The following is a 21,483-nucleotide window of genomic DNA, read 5'->3' on the forward strand; positions in this document are numbered from 1 at the left end:
ATCATTTGTGGGTGTATCCAGATTGAAGTCATCACTACAAAAGTTTTAGGGTCGTCATAATGAACTTGTGGATCATTTTTTGTATCCATCTGCAACATAAAAACTGCTTACTGGTTTTGTTCAAATAATAATCATATTCTAAATTCTCAACTTCATTTAATTTCAGAGTTTGAATGTCACATTTTTATTATGCGAGTATGATACATAACATTACAATGCAATTAGTTTTAACAATTTTATTACAAAAAAGTTACATCCATTTACCAGAAATGGATAGCATACAGCTTGTCAGATGACACATTGCCTAACTACAGCATTATTTTACTCTGAAAACTCTTTTGTAGAGCGATCGTACATCATCCCGAAATGAGTTATTCATAAACGCGTATATAATCGGATTTGTGACATTGTAGATAAAATACATGTAAAACACAACCATATTATATCCAAGTAAACCATGTGCCATGAGCCATGCAGGTAGAAAAGCAAACAGAAATACGATGGTGACGATGAACAACATTACAGCTGTTCGAATATTTGCGTAAAACACCTTTTCACGTAGTCCAAGTGTTTTCTTTCTGAACTTTTTTTGTTCCAGTTCACAGTCTTTACAATCATTGTCGTTTCCATTTAGAACTGTTAGTTGTGTGTCAGCACCAGAGAACTCGGTTGGTGATGACGGAAACAGACTCGTGCGTTTCCTTTTGGCGTTTTGAGCTCTTCTGATGTGTATCGAGCGATAAATCAATCCATATAACACAAAAACGACGAGAAAGGACAATAAATATAACCCAGCATAAATTTTCTGATATGCGTTGATAAATTCTGTATCAAATAACTTTGTACTCGTCGAACAAGTCCCGGCATACTCATTGACATTGTGTGAGGTGTCAGACGCTAGGCTTAAGCTGTCTATGTTAGAATCATTTACACTTTTAATTTCCGATGAATAATTTCCTACCCCATTAAGACTTGAACTATTATAGTTAGTTTCCATATAAGGCACGATTCCGTGTGCCATTGACGTGATTACTCCCAGCAGGCAGGCAACTGCTCCCATAGTTAGTGCAATTATTTTCGCTCTTAAAATGGTAATTGCGTGAAGGAATGGATGACAAATACAAAAGAATCTGTCAAAAGCAATTGCCACCATTATAAAGGCAGAGAACGGAACATTTCCCGTGATAAAGAACATATACAGCTTACAAACGATTTCATACTCAACTTTGTAGTTCAAGTGAAGGACGGCAATGTTGAATGGAATGATAATTATGCAGGTGAAGAAATCTGTTCCGGCTAATATCAAAATGAAAAGAGATGACGTTGTTATATCTCGCTTCCGAGAGTATACGTACAATACCAGGGCATTTCCAAAAGTGCCTGCGACACTGAATAATCCCAACATGAATAAAACAACACCGAGTTCAGCGTTTTCTATCATTTTGGATATGAAAAGACTCTATCTAAAGGCGATCACATTCATTTCATCTATCTGTAAATAAAAATAAAAGGAAAAAACGTAAACAATTTCTATTTGAAAGTTATGAATTAATATATCTCAAGATAAATAACAATGACATAAAAGATAAAATGACATACCATCGTAACATGAAATAAATCTATCCATTGAAGAATCAGATTGTTTCAAAAAGAAAGCGAAAAGAATGTGCATACGGAAAAGAAAAGGCATTTCCGGTCAAGAGGGAAATATATGGTGATTAGGGTGATACAATGTATATCGGGGTGATATGTCGCAATTACCAACCATTTTAGGGGCGGAGCAAGAACGGAATAGACCAAAACAACACATAATGCTTATCCAATAGAAATTTGTGATCTTTGTATGAAGTTTAATATATAAAACTATCGTTAAGTTAGAAGAAAAGATGCATTGTGGTAAAAAAAAATGGAAAACGTAGAAGTACTCATTTCGATGTTGTCCAGAAAACTATGAAAACTATACTTCAAACTGAAGCTACCTGTACGACCAAATAGATAATGCACGGACTGACATTTTTTACAGTATTGTTTCTTTTCACAAGATAGGTTAAAAGGCAAACCAATAATGCACGATTTCACAATTTTCTCAATACATCTTAAATCTTTACAAAAAATACTCATTTCTATAAATTGATCAATACAGAAGTCAAGTGTCTTTAGTCTGTTCGTATTGAAGTAGTATTAACATTATTACAGATACTGAAATACAAAAATATTGTTATACTTCACATTCATATTTTTAGTTGTGAATAAAAACCCAGTTAAATGCATTAACAGATTAATTTAATCGCAAATTATACGCGATAATTGCTTAATCGCTGATGCAATTATTATACATAGAACTTACAAAAATGCTTATTATTGTGTTAGTTGATGTATTAAATGCCAATTAACAACGATAATGATCCGAGTCAATGTAACAGGTGCCCTGTTGGCAGGACAAATGAAATAAGCTTTTTAAATAGCTATATAATGATGTTTCATGCTGGTAGAATAATGTCTAATACTGCCAGAACACAAGTTAAGACTGTGTAACATATCCTTTTAATATTGACTGAATTAAGGAGCTGTTATAAAGTGTAGTTCTATAACTGTAGATATTTTATAAATTTCAATTCTTTACGGGCGCTTATATAGAGTACATGTATATCTAATTCAAATGTTTATAAGTAGGTGTTGCCATTGTTATTGAAACGTTTTCCCTTGTCCGTTAGTTCAAACAGCAATGTCTTATCAAATCATTGTTGAAACCTTTGATAGACAAGTGTTTGATTTGTAGAGGTAATCTTTAACTACTTTTCGAACGTCAGGAATAATTCAAATCAGCCCCATTGTATATAGTTCTATACTTTAAAACTTATATATATCATAACGTTTACAATTCCACATTCGATAAACTTGTTATTAATTAACGTTTGTATCGAAGACCAGATGGTGCATTCTTTTTTGATTCAATTGAAATAGTGCTACCGGAGTCGCCGTATCGTCGGCAAGTTCCACATTTAACTTAATTAGTATCCTTTACATATAAGTAAAATATCAAGGAAAAAACCGTTAAAGTTGTAAAAACCATACTTGGCACATGCACTTCTGATGAAAATGGTTAGGTTTAGAGTAAGAAAATTGCTTCGTTGCACAGTTAGTAATAGTGTATATCCGTTACCTATTTGAAAAGGGTAGTGTTTGTTAAAAATAGATGCTTATTGTACAATTAGGTACAGTCGACTATGATCGTAACTTTATTCGTGTGTACCAAATTTCATGATTGTGGGAAAAAACATAAGTTCGTAGGTTCTTGAATTTGTGGTTTTGAAAACTGCATCTTACAAATGCATGGGGATTTCCCTTTTTTTTGGGAATCTCATTTTGAAAACTACGATTATTGGTTTCCCAAGAAAAATGATACTTAAAAGTATGAAAATCCAACATGAATTTGGTTACTCAATAATACATTTGAGATTTATCGTCATTCGCAATAGTTGCGGCAAAACCAAGTGCGATACTTCCTGAATAAATAGAACTAAACTTTTTTACACAATGATACTACAATACTGCAAAAATAGGGAATACATTTACAGAGGTATAAAAAATGGAGCTAATGGATTCATACATCCCCATCATTAACATTATTCCTGTGTTTCTAGGAAAAGCATAGGATGCTTATTCTATCGGTTGCACCTGGTCCATGCATCCAGTTTTCAGTGGCATCCCGGCCGGTTACCCTTAGACTTATCTTTTTTGTTTGTTTGTTTGTTTTTTTTGTACGTGTTTGTTTTTATTTTTTGTTTGTTTGTTATTCTATGTTCTTAGTTGTGTGTGTCTATTTTCACAGATAGTGGCTAATCCCAGTTTACAACCATATTGTGTACAATATAAGAGGTACGGATATGGTTAATTGCAACAAATGCATCAGCGTATTTTAATCCTGGTTTCCTTGGTTTCTCTTTTATCTTTTCATTGATACATTTATACATGAAATCATATGGTCATTGTCAGTTTGTTAATTCTTTATTTGCGTGTTTTACCAACTTCTTATGTTTAATAGCAACCCTCACTGAAATAGGTATAAAGCATTATTGATATATTTACTTATATTTAACCTCAAATGTAATATAGGATAATAAGTTGGAAAGAGTTAATAACCAAAATATAGTCCAGGGTGCCGAAAAACGCCTACATTTAACAAGCGTGCTGAACTTGTTCTGCGCTCGAATTAACTCTTGAAACGTTCTTCGCACGAGTAATCATATTTTGAATATTAACTGTAACAAATTAATTATTCTAGGCATTACATACATTTTCTCCATTTTGTTGTTGTTGTCATTTTCAAAGCAAATCTAAATTGTGTGATCGACGGATTAATATTCGCTTTGTAACGTTTTGATCAAAGAAATCCTGCAAGAGTGCAATTACCGAATTTATTTCACAGTTTCGAAATTTTAATTTTGTACCAATTACATTCGATAAATCACCTCTAAGTATATAAATATAATAAATTTGAATGTATCATTGCGGTTTGCTATGATCTCTCAGCACATATGATAACAATCTTGAGCGTCAATATGATACATAGTAATTATAACTTTATCGTTGTTCATATGATGCAGCAACAGTTTTGTATAATACAGTCTGTAGGAATACACCATTATATAATATAATGGGCCTATGATATGATAGAAGATGCAGATTAGAATATCATAAATCATCACGCACTTTGGTTCTTCATCGGATAAACGGTTTATTTCTTTCATTCATAACATGATATCGACTATTAGCGTTATCTTACACTATTTATCGGGTTATCCCGTCCTGCCTTTGATGGATCATTAGCGTTGTCATGATTAACCTGGAAGCCCGGGTAATATTTTTGTTCCTCAAGTTTCTCTTGGTCACCAGTGGTGTCTTCTGTCTTTAGATTGGCTGAGCGAATATGACGTTGTTTGTTTTTACTTTTATACTTTCTAATATTCAAATTTAAAGAAAAATACGTTTAAATATTTTTTTTTAAAATTACTATACCTTTCGATATAAATGCACAATTATAATGTTAATTTAGATAATCTAATTTTTGTTTTTATTTAATTTCATAAGCGGCAATTTACTCATATATTGTGCATATCCGTCGCTGGTGACTTGAGTCTATATTTTAGCGATCCAGATTATATCATGATGTGTTTGCTGTGAGATAAAACATACTAAAGAAAACGTATGTACATTTTAGTCGATTATGTCAAGTGATCATATTTGTGTATTTTTCGCGGTTAAAATTTACAAAAATCAATTTTGCCGGTACTGTTCTTCACGCTTTACTGTCTTTTAAAGCATTAATCCTTCTTTCTAAAGTTCATTTCGAAAAAGACAATGGTTATTAAATACAAATCATATATATTGCAAATTTAGATATGCTGTAGAAGGTAATTACAAATGATTTAAGTACCTGATGAACTTTTTTTAAAAAGTGATTGCGACTTGTCCCATAATATATATAATAAGTCATATTTCCCGTTCGTACACAAATGTTAACAATACGATAAATATACAATGTAACAATATTTTTTGTAAACGCAAAATTGTATTTTGTCGTTCCATTAGATTCAAATATGTATCAAATCTTTATCTGATCATTGCAATTTGTCAGGGCATTTTGTTGGATATCAATTGATCTATCTTCTTTTCATACATATTTGGGGAAATACTTTGTAGTTAAATAATACATGATAAGACATGAATGAAACATTTACGTATATCTGTACCTTAAAATAAATGTAACCTAAATTTAATTTGAGTACCTTTATGGTTTATTTCATATGGAATGTCCTTGTCACAAAATCCCTTAACGACAATAAAGTGAATGGGAGGATATAACATAGCATGAACCTTTTACAAACAAAAGTCTAATACCCCAAACAACTTGATTTCCGAACACTTAAGCATATATTGTCGTCTAGAAACAGAAAAACGTATGGAACGCCGCAACTGTCTTTTGTCGATGGTTTTCTATATACGCAGTACATTTCACGTTATACACGGCGTTCCATAAAAACGTGTTTAAAAAAATCTATATCGAATTATCATCAAATGGAACATATACGGAAATAAACCTGTGTCTTTCAACTGGAGATTTACTTTTGCCTTCTATTGCAGATAACTACTGGTAACTAATGAAAAAGACAATATAATGCGCAGTAGAAGATGAAACTTTAGAGGAGGAATTGGAATAATAGCTAATGTAGAAGAATTAAAAAACACAAAACTAGAGTTGAAAATGTGATAATATAATAATAAAAACAGATTTGAATTTCTTGAGATATTTAATGAGGGTATAATGTATGAGGTGTGAATGGGAATTACATACCATTAAAGTGTCACAAAATCAGTTATTTTAACATGTAGCTGTCATCGAATATTGAGCGTATTGTTAATCAAAATCTGCCACGGTTTCAATTTTCCATAAAAGTATGAAATAACTTCTTTTAATATAATATAATATTATATAATCAAGTGTAAACTACACCCTAACTCTAGAATCGATGCGAGGTAGCAAATTTCCGATGCAAATTTGGTCGCTCCCTCAGCGGGATTCGAATCCCTTCTCTTTGACATCTATGATAGTACCGCCTGCACTAAATCAAACGCCAACTGGCCTATATACCTAGTGGTCTAGGGCGCTGGACTTTGTGCAGGCGGTGTTGTCTTAGATGTCACGCCCCGTACAGGTCCGGGTGTCAAAACAATAGGCCTACAGCAGCGCTAAGCTTGTCGTACAAGGCGACTAAATAGTGCTCACAGAGCAACTGGGTTGTGTGCCCCAGGTGGTGGAATGGGGTACCCCTGGCGTGTTACATGCTGGGGTTGTCAGGCTATAATACGGAAAACCTGACCGCAAACCATAGTGGTGCACCGTCTTGGGAAAGATGCCACGTTCCTCGCTCGTTAAAAAACCCTACTGTGGTATTCTTCCAAGGTAGGAACCATAGGGCTCCGCCACAGGAGGCTAAATTGCCCGACCCTACCCACCTCTCCCTATTTCCAGTGTCAATCAAAATTTCTCGACACCATTATCCTTTTGTCCCATCCCATTTTTCATTCATCATCATTTCATGTTCATATTATCATCCACTTCATGTTCATTGCCTGAATATAGCTGAAATATTGCTGCTCGGGCGTTAAACACCAACAAACAAACTTATATCTCACAGCGGTACGAGTTCGAATCCCGAAATTCGCAAATTTGACAGTTCTAACATCTTTGGGATTTTTCCAGACCCTTATATATATTAATACATGCGTACCAATGGGAAATAATAATCCACTCGTCGAAATCTACAAATGGTGGTGATGTCTTGTTGGATCAAATTTCATGCTGATAGTGTCGTTCCTAAAATAACATTTTTGTCGTTGAAGTGAACGATTTGGAATCGATTTAATCCATTAATCTCAAATGTTTAAAACCTTTACATGTAATGAGTAACCTCCTGGCCTGTATTGACATCTGAGAACAACCATAAACAAGGCCAGCTTTGTTTCATAATACGGCATGTGGCTATAAAGTGTTATCTTGAAAGATATCGAAATTCAATCACTACGTTGCCTCTTATCTCATTCTAACACAGAATCATATACAACCAATCATTTCATTCATAAATGGCAACTATATTTACAAACATTAGCTAAGGAAAACATTTCTACTTCCATTCGGTAAATGACCCACATCTGGAGTTTATTTACATTTGATGTAATACGGATGACGGCAAATGCTTTTATAATACGAGACATAATCTCATGGATAAGTTTGATAGATTGCAAATAAATACCTATTTAAAACAAAAGATCGACGCTATAGCTATGTCTTCAAGAAGTTAATTGAGCAATGCTGAGAGTGTGAATATCTTATTAATTGTTTGTATGATGGCATGGATTAACGTTTGTTTTGATCGTATTTTCATCCTTTTATCTCGGCAGTTCATTTCCACCTTGGAAATCCTTTCTTGATATCATAAGCTATATCATTAAAATCGATCAAAATCTTGGTATGTCAGCTTTCAAAGGAATATGTTAAGACCGTTCCGTATTTTTGCTATATAGTTTATAAAATTGAAATTAATACATAATCTAAAGTTGTTACATGAAATACTAATGATTCAAACATATATAGAATGAAAGGATGTTACGATAGAATTAGTGCCCTCTTTTTTTGGAACACCAGCATAGTTGTTAATGTTATGGTTATTGTAATTTAACAAGAACAAAAATAAAAACAAAACAAAAACAACACCGTGTCTGTTTTTAATAAAAACAAACCATACCTGTCAGAAAGTGGAAAAGTAACAATGCAGTTCGTACCTGAATATAAAGAAGATATAATAACGTTTTAAAAGAGTAATCTAGGGAACCGAGATTCTAGCGGAACTCAAAAGAGTATAATCCCAGGACAAGACCAGACAAGGAAAACAGACACACACAACAAATTTCATAAAATAACCGAAATAATACATAAAGAGTAACAAAATTAAATAAGTAAATCGGACTCCACTAAAAAAACCTGAAGCATGGACTAGGTGCACCTGGAGGGTAAGGGTCCTCTGCTTTTCTAGGAACACACGTCGAGTTGCTCATAGAAAATCAAATCAAGGGCAGACAAAAAAAAGAAAACTATGACAAAGTGAAGAGATTGAACATATATTTAGTTTTAACTAAAAGGAAACAATTTTAAGATAATGGTTTCTGAAATGTATCTTTGAAATTACATTCTTACGGCAGAAAAAACGAACAAATAAACAAAATTAATCATGACATGTATAGAAAGGTATGCTACTTAACCAAGTGAAATGTAAAAAAATATTTGTTTTACAAGATCTCTCGATGTAAATCTGAATAAAACTTGTTCAACTCATATAATCAGGCACACCCTTATTGGAAAACCAACTATCAACTTCAACAAGTTTTGTTTTGTCTATTTGGAATGAGGACTAATTCAATGCTCCCAGTTTTTTAGAAGAGCCCGAATTTCTCAAGTTATTTTGTTGCTTTATAACGTATTATTTTGGTTATTTTGTGTTCTTTGTTATGTGTGTCTGTTTTCCCTGTTTGGTCTTTGTCACAGGACTAAACTGGTCTGATTTCTGCTAGAATCTTGGTTCCACTGATTATTCCTTTGTACCGTAACAGAATAAAAATGTGTGCGAGGCACGTGGAATCTTTAACAGTACGAAGTTGAATTTACTAACAATTTAAAAATAATGTCATTTAGAGTTTTACATCAACCAGGATTTATTTTTCTTCATAATTTGAAAAACGGAACAAAAGAAAATATGAGCTATACACAGATTCACGTTTTGTTTTGTTAAAGATGCGAAACTATATTAAAGTTTCTCTTTCGGTATCACAGGTAGACTACCTGTTAGACTGAAATCAGGCTCTCAGTGCAAGGCCAAAGGTTGAATTCGTTTAGATCATCTTGAGTGTTAGTATTGCAAATTGCGATATTAATATATTTATCTTCCTTTCATTTGTTCATTTTCAAAGCATATGAATAAAAACAATGCACATGTTTTAATGTACAGTAGTATAAAACATTTACTCATATGCACTGTTGATACGAATTAGAAATAACATAATCAATTTTAAACATAACACAAATCATTATATACTCACTATGAATGCAGTCGCAGTGAAAACAGTAAAAATGTCCCCGCACATTTTGCGAATCATCCGATATGTTTTGAATCAAACAAAATTATTTACGTCAAAATGCTTTCAATCAATTGTTTATTCCACTCTTTTTCTGAAGATTAAATTTTATCGTATTATATTCCTTTTTAATCGTGATTTAAACTATAATGTTAGCTCTTAAGCATTATGCAACGCGTGAAGTTTTGAAACGCATTTAGTAACAGCATTACAATGTAGTCATGAATAACAGGAAGAAAACATTTATTTTCAACTGATAAACTCATTGATGGAGTTATTCGATGAAATACATATCTCAAATCCTTTAAAAAGTATACATTGGATATAAAAAGACAAATTACAATGCAATCTTTTAGAAGTGGACCGTTAAATGAGCTACTAGCCGACATATTCTTTAACTCTTTTAAGGCTGATCTGATACAAAAGACAGAGCGTCATTAAGCCAAATCCTATTATCACAGTCTCCGTTTCCTTGATGTCGTATTATATTTAAAGAATCCTAGCATTTAACATTTGTCAAGTGTTATGGATAACTCTAAAATGTTATAAACATTGCCCATAGATTTCTCATGCATTCTTTATTACATTATATAAAAATATATTTGAATTATACACATTTTATCAACCCTATTAACTAAATAAAGAATATTATAAATGAAATTTTTAACCGGTTTCCAAAATCTGCCAATGTAAACTCCGCATTTCCAATTTTCAAACACCCCGTAAATATGTATTATAGAATCAAAAGGTACTTTCCTAGTCACTTTATACACCTCCCCCCACCATTTTTAAACATTTACTGCGTTTAAGTGCGTATATTATTATATACACACATCTTTTCCTTTTTTTTTGTGCATAAATTTGTTAAAGTATTACTTTCGGTTGAAAATAACATGCCTGGGGATTTTGTATCAATGATCTACACAAGTTTGTAATGCCTGTCATACTGTATTGAAAATGCTTAAAAACATTCTTTAGTTTTCCAAGAGACGTACATTGTAATGGTTTATCGTTCCTATGTTCCTCATGTACAAATCCAGTCGGAATAAATTTGATATTCAGTGACTTCTATCTGAACCAAACGATGAATAATCCGAAAACCTGTCCATACTAGCCATTTTTAAGGTTCCATTCTATTAATTATAATGTGGTTTAAGCCTTTTAAACATCTCTAAACCAAACACATTTTAAAAAAGTAGACCTAGGGTAAGGGACATAACTCTTGAAATCAGTGATATGTTTGTATCAAATTACATTTCACCAAATCCTATCAAGCTTTCATTTGAAACATAATATCAGTCTAAGTTACTTTGGTGCTTACATGAGACTAATGTAAAATGCTGAATACAAACGTTCCAATGATTTGTTAGAGTTGTGGTCCTTACCCTAGGTCTACCTACTTAAGCCCAAAGGGGTTCGGTTAAACAGGTTTCATTGTATATTAATTTTTTTCTACAGTACTTGTATGGGGAAAATCTCCCACTCTATGGTATATTGGGGATTTGGAGTGGGAATAGGGGGATGGGGATTTTGAATGAGGAGGATGGGGTAAATTAGTTTTTTTAGTATTTGTTATATTAAAAAAATAAATTTTATCAAAAATAAAAGTAAATATTAAAAAAGTTAAAAATATTCATATTTGATACGAAGTATGCATTGGAGATTCTATGTAGGATGAGCATTTTTTACTATGGGAATGAGATTTTCTCTATGGGGAATGGGGGGATGGTATATGTCCTAATTTATACCATTCAAGAGTTCTATGAACTTGTTTAAAAGTCCAACTAAGTCGGAATTCTTACCAAGCACGAAAAGTAATGATTTCAAACAAATATTTTCCTACAAGTAAGTAAATCATGAAAGACGATAAGTTCCTACCTGTTTATAATACAGCAAAGTTTAAACCTCACGTTTCCGCAGCTTATCAAATATAATTTTCGGCGTACAGTATTTGTTGAAAAAGATGAAGTGTTGTTTAAATACACACAGAGCTCTTAAAGTTTCCCTGTTGTAGCTTGTCAGATCGATAATGTTTAAACAAAATGCGTAGCATACATGTTAATTTGTTGAATGCTCATCGCTACCTTAATTACAATATTCTCATGCTTAAGTCGCAGGCAATTAACAATCATCAAACAAAATAAATATTCGAGGGAAAAAAAATAATTTGAGACAATTAAAAAGTAAGGTAAACAAAAATAAAGTCTATATTACATTCAAATGACGCATTTATGTGACGCGGAACGTGTGAAAGAAATAAGGAAGAACAAAATTTGACTCTTAATATGAATAAAGACCTTAAAGGGAAAAACCATCTTTGCGTTAAGTTAGGCTCTTATGATAAATCATACACATGTAAAGAAAAATGAATAAGCTTTAATGCAAAATGCGTTTTTGTAAAATGCACAAGGGTATGCAAAATTCGAAATCTTTGAAATATATATGGAAAGCCATTCTGCAGAATCCTTTTATATAAGGAAGATCATAAGTAGAGGCTATGAATTTTACCGATAGCTTCCGATTAGCTCGTGACGTCACTAAATCGGTTTGGTACTAATACAAGTAATGCACATATAATGTGTAAACAAAGAATACTCCGTACATACTGTCTTGTCAAGCTTACAACTGCACAAATTATAAGATATATTCAAAAACTTTTTTGACCGGCAACGCGAACACTGATCGGATTTTCCTCAGATATACAGTCTTTGAACCGATCCACAAAACAACGATTTGACGGATCGATGACCGTTGACTGATTGTTCGCTGACAGATCGATAACCGATGACCAGTGACCGGTCTGATCGCAGTTTTGTTATGTAAAATGACGTAAGATCTCTTTTAAATAAACAAAATGTAAAATAAAGGTATAAAGTGATGTTTAAATCTATTACATCATATAAATATGTGTAAACCTGACAAAGAAAACATTAAAAACCGTACATCGACCGCTCTGTGGTCACGTGATGCGATCACCAATTAAATGAATCGGTTTGACGGATAGATGACTGACAGGAAACTGATCGATGATCGATGACCGATCGAATTTTTGTTACACGGATCGGTTCAGGTATTGTACTAGCTTTCTAGGTGCAAATCCCGCAGTTTGTCAATGTTATCTGACATTTGCTTACACTTTGCTTACACAATCGCTTCTTTTGTATATTTTCGATCGGAGTTAAGAGGAAAGTCTCAAATTTGCGCTTTCGTCCGACATCGTAATCAATTACCTCTTTACTTTCACTTTACAAATCGACTTCGAGCGGCGTCACAGCTCAAACAATAATGGAGGCGCCTACCAGCGCTGGAAAATCAAATTCCTGTATTATAAATTAGTAAAATAAATCAGTAAAGAAAAGATCATTCTCTTTTTAAAATTTAATTTTCATGAATATTTAACAGATTAGTTTCGTTATTTATGACTTGCACAATAAAATGGTCTTCTCCTTTAATTGTATAATTAGAGTTTACTTATGTCACAACACATCTCAAGAGATTTCCTTGATCGTATCACCTTGAAATATAATTTATTGTCTTAATCGACTATTGATTTTTTTCTTGTTTCTTGCATTTTGAATTAACATCTTATCTAATGTCTTATTAACTAGCGATTTTTGATACTAGTATTATTATATACATAGGTAACAATGTTTTAAAAAAAATTTCAGGAAACAGGAACCGGCAAATTTAAACAGAGAGTTTTTAGGCTTTTGTTTTGTTTGTTTTTGTTTTTGTCTTTGTTTTTTTGTTTTGTTTTTGTTTTGTTTTTTTGTTGTTGTTTTTTATTATGCCAAAATTTAGCACAATGAGGGAGGTCATCAGTAGAACAAAACTTGCAACTTCACAAGTACCACAAAACAAACACGGAATTAGCTTGATTCGATTCAATAGAATAACTACACTGAATTTTAAGAAGACAAGCACGGTACAAAACGTTCGTGTAGTTTTGTTTTGAAAACTGCATAAGCAGGTGCTGATGGAATTTTGTCCCGGATGAAAGACAAGTTGTCAACACGGAATGAGAAGTAATCACGTTTGTCGTGCAGTTTGGGCATGATTTTTTTTCTTTTTCTTCGAAGTTTTAATGTAGATGAATTAATTAGGCTGACTTCATATTGTCTTTTAGTCTTTTATCTCAAGTTCTTTATGGTAGATGTGATATGTATTCAATCTCCAAAACAAGGATTATGTAAAGACAAAACATCATCAGTAGAGGGGTACTGAGATAAAATGATTTTGCAAACCAATGTTCCGACTTTTGAATTGGATCATCTCTAAAGTTAGCTTGACAAAAGTGGAAAGATAGATCAGCAAGTACACATGTAGCAGAGAACATGTTATATCATTGGAATGCCGACTGTCTGTTGAAAAATGTGTCTACCACTTTGGGAAAATATGTTGTCCATAAAAAAACTCCAACATTTTATAATATATTTAAAAGATGATTTGAAATCGTTTTCGACAAAGTAAAGCGAATCTCTACCAAATATTACGTATTTTTATCTAGATGTTTTGTCGTACGTGGAATAACAACGATGTATAATGTTTTGAGACGGGACTCAATGAGGATACAAATGCGCAATTATTTGTTTACATTCTACCGGGAACTTTTTTACCCCAACATGGTACTGAGTACTGAATACAAGGTGGTACCTGATTGGTTGGATATGGCTTGAAATTTATTTTCATTTCAAAGCTTACCCATTTATGATTGATTTTATTTTGGTAACAATTAATAAAATGTTATAGGGTTGAAATGATTTCTCATAAATGAAATCTAGGTGCTTCATTTTTTTTGCAGAGTATTTTGTGCTGAATTTTCAAGAGTCCATAACAACTGAAATTTAGGTCAACTTTTGCCGTATGACCATGTACTTTTTTTTGTGCAAATAAAAAGTATGCTTTTCTAGTTTTAGGAACTGAAACTCATTTTCTGCTAATTTGTGTGGTTTTCTTGAAATTAATTTTCAAACTACATAGGTACCCTATGGAAAATGCATTACAAATAATTGCGCTCTTGTATCCATGAGGAAGTAGCACGTTGTCGTGGATAGACGGAAGAGCCTCTGTTACATCTTTGAAGAGAATGAGGCTTGGTAGTACACTTTGCAGGTGCAGCAATGACGCGTTGCTTTATTATTCCTTGTGGAGTTTTGGAATCAAGGAATTTAGTAAGATGGTTAAGAATAATATACAAATTTCATCGCGCATATCGTCTTTATGCCACGTATATGAGAAAAGGCGAAAGTGCAATAAACTATTGACATTTAACACTAATCGTCAGAACTAATTGAACAGCCCAATGTGGATCTTTTCTGTTTAATTAATTTAAGCCTGTTACTGTTTTGAGCACAAACTAATTAAAACATGATAGAAGTTATCAAAAACCAAAAACACAAATCACGCCCACTCTCATAGAGTTTATAATATAAACCTAAATTGATTATTGATACGCTGTATGGTATATTTTCCCTGGAAAGTTCCTTTTTCATTCACTTCAAAGAAACAAAACACGATCGTTCCGTAAATGAAGCAGATACGAATCGCCAAATCACAGGTCAAATTTCACAAAACGGCAATGAATATTAGGTAGCTGTCTTAGTAAGAATCATGCAAAATCTAAAAAATGTGATACACCCTAGAAAAGGCTACATATTTTTATTTTTGTAATTTAGTTGTTTTTTTTTTGTTTTTTTTTTTGGTCTATACTATGAAATGTGTAATTATTCATTCAAATCTGCCTGCTTTAAGGAGATAATCAACATTAAACATCCAGTAGATTTTATTGTATTTGAGTGTCATTTACAGAGCTATCTCCCTTAATTTTGAAATCTACAGTGCATTCTATACAATTTTTATCTCCTAAGAGATTGGGTTATATGAAAAACCACATATTAATTTCTATTTACTATTACATTTCAAACAAAATATGAAAATAAAAATATGAAGGCTTTTTACCCATGAATCAGATTTTGCATGATCTTTAGCTGGAGGGCTACTTAAAGTGTTACATCATAAAATCATGGTTGCATTTCTTTCCAATTAAACGTTAAAATAACTATTATATAAGGAAAGTAATTGATAAATTAAGCAATTGTTTTACATATCCACACGATGTACTTTATGAAATCACAGCATATTTTCCAAATCATTCATTAGTTTTTCTTTGATATGTTAATGTGTAAACGAGATGATATCATACAATTATCTTCCAAAGCTACTTTACCTTTGATCTGTTTTGATTGCATATATTATATTAATAAATGAATATAGTTAAATACAGTAAAGGCGCATTACTTGATAAAACACGCATTTTGATTTAAAAAATAAAGCATTTACATATCAACGTTATTTGTTTACTGATTGTCAGCTGCCAAATTAATCAAATAAGGATTGATGAAAGTTTTAAACTGATGAAAGAATTATTTTTTTCTTGTATCAAAAATCAAAGATATAACGAGTTTATTTTTAAGATTAAATGTAGCATCTGATAACCGGATATCTTAATAAAGATTCTTTATCTGAAGTTGTAAATAAAGGAAAGTGTTATTTTTATATGATGAGATATTTCAAAACTAAGAAATGCGAAATAAATGTATATTTAATGCAATTTTAGTTCTTAATTTTCTGGGTCAAATTTCAACAGTTTTTTGTCACCGATCCCTACTGATTGTGTTTACAAATGCATCACGTGACAGAAATTGCTCATTCTGATAAACAACCATTAAAATATTTTTTTATTTAAATAGAAAATAAACATAGCCATTAATTAGCCCTCTTATCCAGAAATAAACATAGCCATTAATTAGTCCTCTTATCCAGAAATGAACATAACTATTAATTAGCCCACTTATGCAGAAATAATCGCAAGACCCCAAGTAAAAATTAAGTTTACCAAAAATAATTTTTTTGTTCTTTGAAATACCTCAAATACAATACTTGCATAATTTGTACGTAAACCATGTAGGTTGAAAAAATCCAATGTTGCACGATAGAATACAGCTTAGTATTCATGGCTTAAAAGGTTTCATTTTTAAACTTAGCTTTACCGACAGGAAAGTCTCTACATGAATACTAGGCCGTTTAACTCTGGTCATGCTATATAAATTTAATATACAAAATGTTCAATAAACCTATCTAAAAATAAACTATTAGTCGTTTAATATTCGTATAGGCAAGGATATCTATAACGATTTCGATTTGATTATTTGGAGAAATTAAGTTGATTTGAAACTTAACTTATTTGCATTTGTTATTGTCTTCTCTTCCAACACTTCTGAATATACATGCGGAAAAAGCTTCACTGTATCATATACTTATATAGAAAATGCCCTATCGATGCACATGTTTCATGCTTTTGTTTGTTATTATTCATTTACTTGCATTTTTGATAGAATAAACAAAGCAATGAATTATAAATAGATATTTCTGAAAACTCTCCATTGCAAGTTGTACATTTCCAAATTTGCAATCAATTACTAGATACTTTTATTGTTTCTCGTACCCGATTCTAATCAATTTTTCTTTATTTTCAGATATTGACCAAAATATTATGCCTATGGTAAAATTGATTGCAATAATTTGAAATTAATGTGGTTTATTGGTTTCGCATGAATAAGTAATGAGATCTGTATTTGTAAGGCGTGGTTTACACCTACACGGAGACGAAAATTTACCGTTTAAACACTTAAAGTGGTTTAAAGTACTTTATTGTTACTTACTTACACATGGGATTTTCATATGTTATGCCAAAAATGACCCATTCTTATCATTAGGGGGTTACCGTTTGCCTTTTATTTACCTTTACATAAATCAACACGTTTATGAGAACAATCTGTTATAGTCTGAATTATTTATTATATGTTTCAAATGCGTACATGCTTTGCCCCTGACGAAGGCCGTACGCGTAAGACCGAAAATTTGGGCTCACATTTATTAATTTGTTTTAAAGTTTTATTCAAATTTTAATTGTATTTAGTTCCCTTTTTACCTTTACAACGTTGCTATCGCTCACAATTTCATTATTCTTATCGACGTTTAATTTGAGCCACTTCTTAAAATATATTACTTTCAATGTATACGCCGTCACACCAACGCCTTTACCGATCAATATATATGTTGTCAAACCCACGCCTTAACCAACCAATATATATGACGTCAAACCCACGTCTCAACCGACCAGTATATATGTCCTCAAACCCACGCTTGAACCTACCAATGTATATGTCGTCAAACTCACGCCTTAACCGACCAAATAGGTCTATCGTCAAATCCACGCTTCAACCGATCAAATAAAAATATCGTCAAACCCACGCTTCAACCGACCAAATAAATATGTCGTCAAATCCACGCTTCAACCGATCAAATAGGTCTGTCGTCAAATCCAGGCTTCAACCGACCAAATAAATATGTCGTCAAATCCACGCCTCAACCGACCAAATAGGTCTGTCGTCAAATCCAGGCTTCAACCGACCAAATAAATATGTCGTCAAATCCACGCCTCAACCGACCAATATATATGTCGTCAAGTGCAAATTGAGAAAGCATGAAATAAAATAACTATAATTATGAAGGTTAACAGAATTGATTTCTATTATTGTGTAAAATTAAAAACCAACGATTACTTGGCATGACCAATACAAACAAAAATGTGTCAATGAAGAAAAAAGTGTCTGTTTGATAAAATATTAAAGAAATGATTTCAAGGTAAATATCAGCAGGTGAAAAGCAATTCATAATATAACGTAAGAACCAAAGTTAAGTCAGAAATGAAAGGAGTACAATTGAGGTATCTTGATATACATAAAAATACATACGTATATTTCGATGATTTTTTCCTAAACCAGAATAATTTCCTAAATCATGCTCAACAAAAACAAATATGTTTTTCGCAAGCTAAATGTAGGTTGTCTTGAATGTAATAATAAAACTAAAAACCACCTTTTAACAACGTTTGAAATACACCTAAATGAACCCAAAAACTTAATAAATAAATTTGCAATTTATATTGCAATTACATAAGAAAGAAAGTCAATGATTGAGAAAGCTTGTCAATATTTTTATCGATTTAATCAAACAGTTTTAATTTGTAAAAGTAATCTATTTTTTTCTGGTATTGAAGATCAAATGTTCCAACATATTTGCGAGCTTTTCATTTTGGTTTTATTTTTCTTTTTTTCTTCCTTTTGTTTGCCTATCTTTGTTTTTAAAGTCTTCAAATCATGCAACACCTACTTTCTTCTTTATATTTTTATCAGATATTTGTTACTGAACACATCAAAACGTTCTGAAAAGTAGTGTGGCAAAAGTTATTGACGCATATATTTAGCATGTAAGAACATGTATAAATAATCGTGAATATTTACATCATGGGTTGAGGTAAATCACAATTGATTACTGTTGTACATGCAAGACATTTTTTACGCCTTTTGGATATATTACTCCCGCCCGCCCCGCCCCCCCAAAAAAAAACAAAAAAAAAAAACATAACAAAACAAGACATACGAAACAATGAAAAAAACAAAAATGCTGCTGCTGATTTAAAATCTAAAAAACAAAAGAAAAACCTCGCGTAACAGAATTTTCGACATCACTGTTGCTTTTTTTCTATTATAATTATAAATTTTAATTGAAATTACTGTTACTATGTAGCTGCGAACTATGGGTATCTAATTTTGCATTACTTAGAAAATTTCAGGATAATAAAGGAAATATATTTTCGGAAAGGTAATTATGTAAGTCGGTTTTGCATAGCAGTTACATCATAGAGTTCAGTTTAACGAATTTAATTCGTATATTAAGCATGTTTTAAAGCCCATGGATTTATAGAAATAATGCCGGATAGTAAGTTTTTGTTTAAATATTTTGTATCAAAATGTGTATGTGGCTAATTTTTATATATTTATTATTCATATCTACTGCACAAACCAATATTAAAGATGAGCACGCGATAACAAAAACTAATAAACAGTAAAAAAAAGCCACAAAGCATATTAAATTGCATGTGAGAACATTAAATTCATATATATATTTAAAAATATATATTAAGCTACAAGATATTTAAGAGCATGTTGCAATTCATAAATGTCCGAGAAAATGGGTTCAAAAACTGATATAGTAATATGGTTTTTCAACGGGTTTAAATTTCATATCAAGTCCAAAAGCAGTGTAAATATATGTAATTTGGACTGGCTTGTCTTTTGCATTAAGATAATCGCAATCACAGGACAAAAGCCAGACACGGAAAACATATACACACAACAAAAAACATAAATAACCAAAACAATACATACAAAATAACAAAAAATAAATGAGCAACTCGGATTCCTCTGAAAACTGGGAACATGGACTAGGTGCACCGGAAGGCTAAGCGTCTTCTGCTTTTTAAGAAACACACGCCAAGTTGCTAATAAAATGTCAAATCCAGAGTAGATGAAAGAAGAAAGGATAATTATGATTCGTAGAACAAATCAGTTTTCGTGGTGCATATGGATACATTGTAATGACCTACGAGCTCATGATAACGGCAATAAGACTTCTGTAGTGATGACTTCAATCTTCTTGTAGCAGCATAACGTTTATATACATGTATACATTGCTCACAACGCTTTATATTACAGTGTAAAAGTGTGGTTATGGTCCGATGATGTACATTGTAGATAAATTCTTATCGCAACATTTCGAAAAATTGTTTTAAATGTAATTTGTAGAGGAGTCTGACTCCTTTTTAGACAAGCAAAATATTTACCAACAAAAACACCATTTGCGTTATTGTTTTGAATATCTAGTATAAAAATGCATATCATTTTTGTTGACATTGTTCTTCAACAAGAAGGAGTTGAAAGGAAAGAAAACAATAACAATAATAAGCATTACCAAACTAATTCTTATATGTTTAGGCGAACATAATTTGACGATACTTCCTCTTTACACTAGATCGCATTCAACCATCAAGTCAAACATACTCAGATGGTTCAGTATGAGTGAATTGATATATCGGTAAGAAATACAGGAACAGAAGAAAAATGCAGAATCAATAGATTCCAAAATACTTAATCAAGCGTAAAAAATGACACGGAAATGATTTGCATACACAATATTATACATTACAATTACGCATAAAAACTGAACATAAAAACGCATAAGTAATTACACGCTTGCATTCTGAATTTTAAAAATGAATGGGCGTAACATCATGTGTCCCGGAAAGATACGCATATCCATTATTTCATTTTGAAATGTTATCAGGTTATTTTTTATCATTTCTTAGTTAAATTCAGCGGATGTTTCTAGAAGAAAAAACATAGGACGCTAACCTTACCGGTGCTCTTTGGAACACCCAAATCGGTTGTTGGTCTCTGATTGCTCCACACGCTTTGCTTTTTGTGTGTTTTCTCATGGTTTCCTGGATACTTTAAAAATAATAATTTCAATCCTTTGTCATGAACAACTATACCAAAATACTATTTCTATCGAAAAAAGTAAGAAATGACCTACCAGGCATTAACATAAACACTTTCCTTGATATTCTCTAGAATGCAATTCCATTGAAAGTTGTGATGTCTTGGTAATTAGTTTGGTATCGATATATTGCCTAAGTAAACATATTAACAAATGCCTGTGTCAATACTAGCTGCTAGTTTAAATATCTATCGAAAGCCAGTATTAATAGCCTTTTTTATTTTGAGTAAACACGTCAGTAGGAACTGTTATACAAATGTTTTGTTTTATGATAACCCTTCTTTAATTTACAAAAACATCAATATCTTGATACTTCTTAACTGGTTCGAATAA

The 21,483-nt window shown here is 32.0% G+C and overlaps 1 protein-coding gene across 12 annotated transcripts in view; it reads right to left on the reverse strand.

Moving 5' to 3' along the window:
• Nucleotides 1-221: 221 nt before the first annotated feature.
• LOC148601218 (uncharacterized) overlaps nucleotides 222-21,483 on the reverse strand; it is a 32,204-nt gene continuing 10,942 nt past the window's right edge. For 2 of the 12 annotated variants that reach the window (XM_088555811.1, XM_088555822.1), the window contains exon 2: nucleotides 222-1,492. In XM_088555811.1, the coding sequence (XP_088411937.1) occupies nucleotides 317-1,441 (1,125 nt within the window). In that variant the 5' untranslated portion in view covers nucleotides 1,442-1,492 and the 3' untranslated portion in view covers nucleotides 222-316. Of the gene's footprint in view, nucleotides 1,493-4,786; nucleotides 4,962-7,292; nucleotides 7,981-8,306; nucleotides 8,344-9,654; nucleotides 9,890-11,568; nucleotides 11,764-21,186; nucleotides 21,309-21,483 lie in introns of those variants that run through there. The other 10 variants (XM_088555810.1, XM_088555814.1, XM_088555818.1 and 7 more) reach the window with 10 other exon arrangements.

This window comes from Perna viridis, chromosome 12, assembly GCF_037379345.1.
Source record: "Perna viridis isolate PV_CMFRI_1.1 ecotype Kerala chromosome 12, ASM3737934v1, whole genome shotgun sequence".
NCBI classification, from domain to species: Eukaryota; Metazoa; Mollusca; class Bivalvia; order Mytilida; family Mytilidae; genus Perna; species Perna viridis.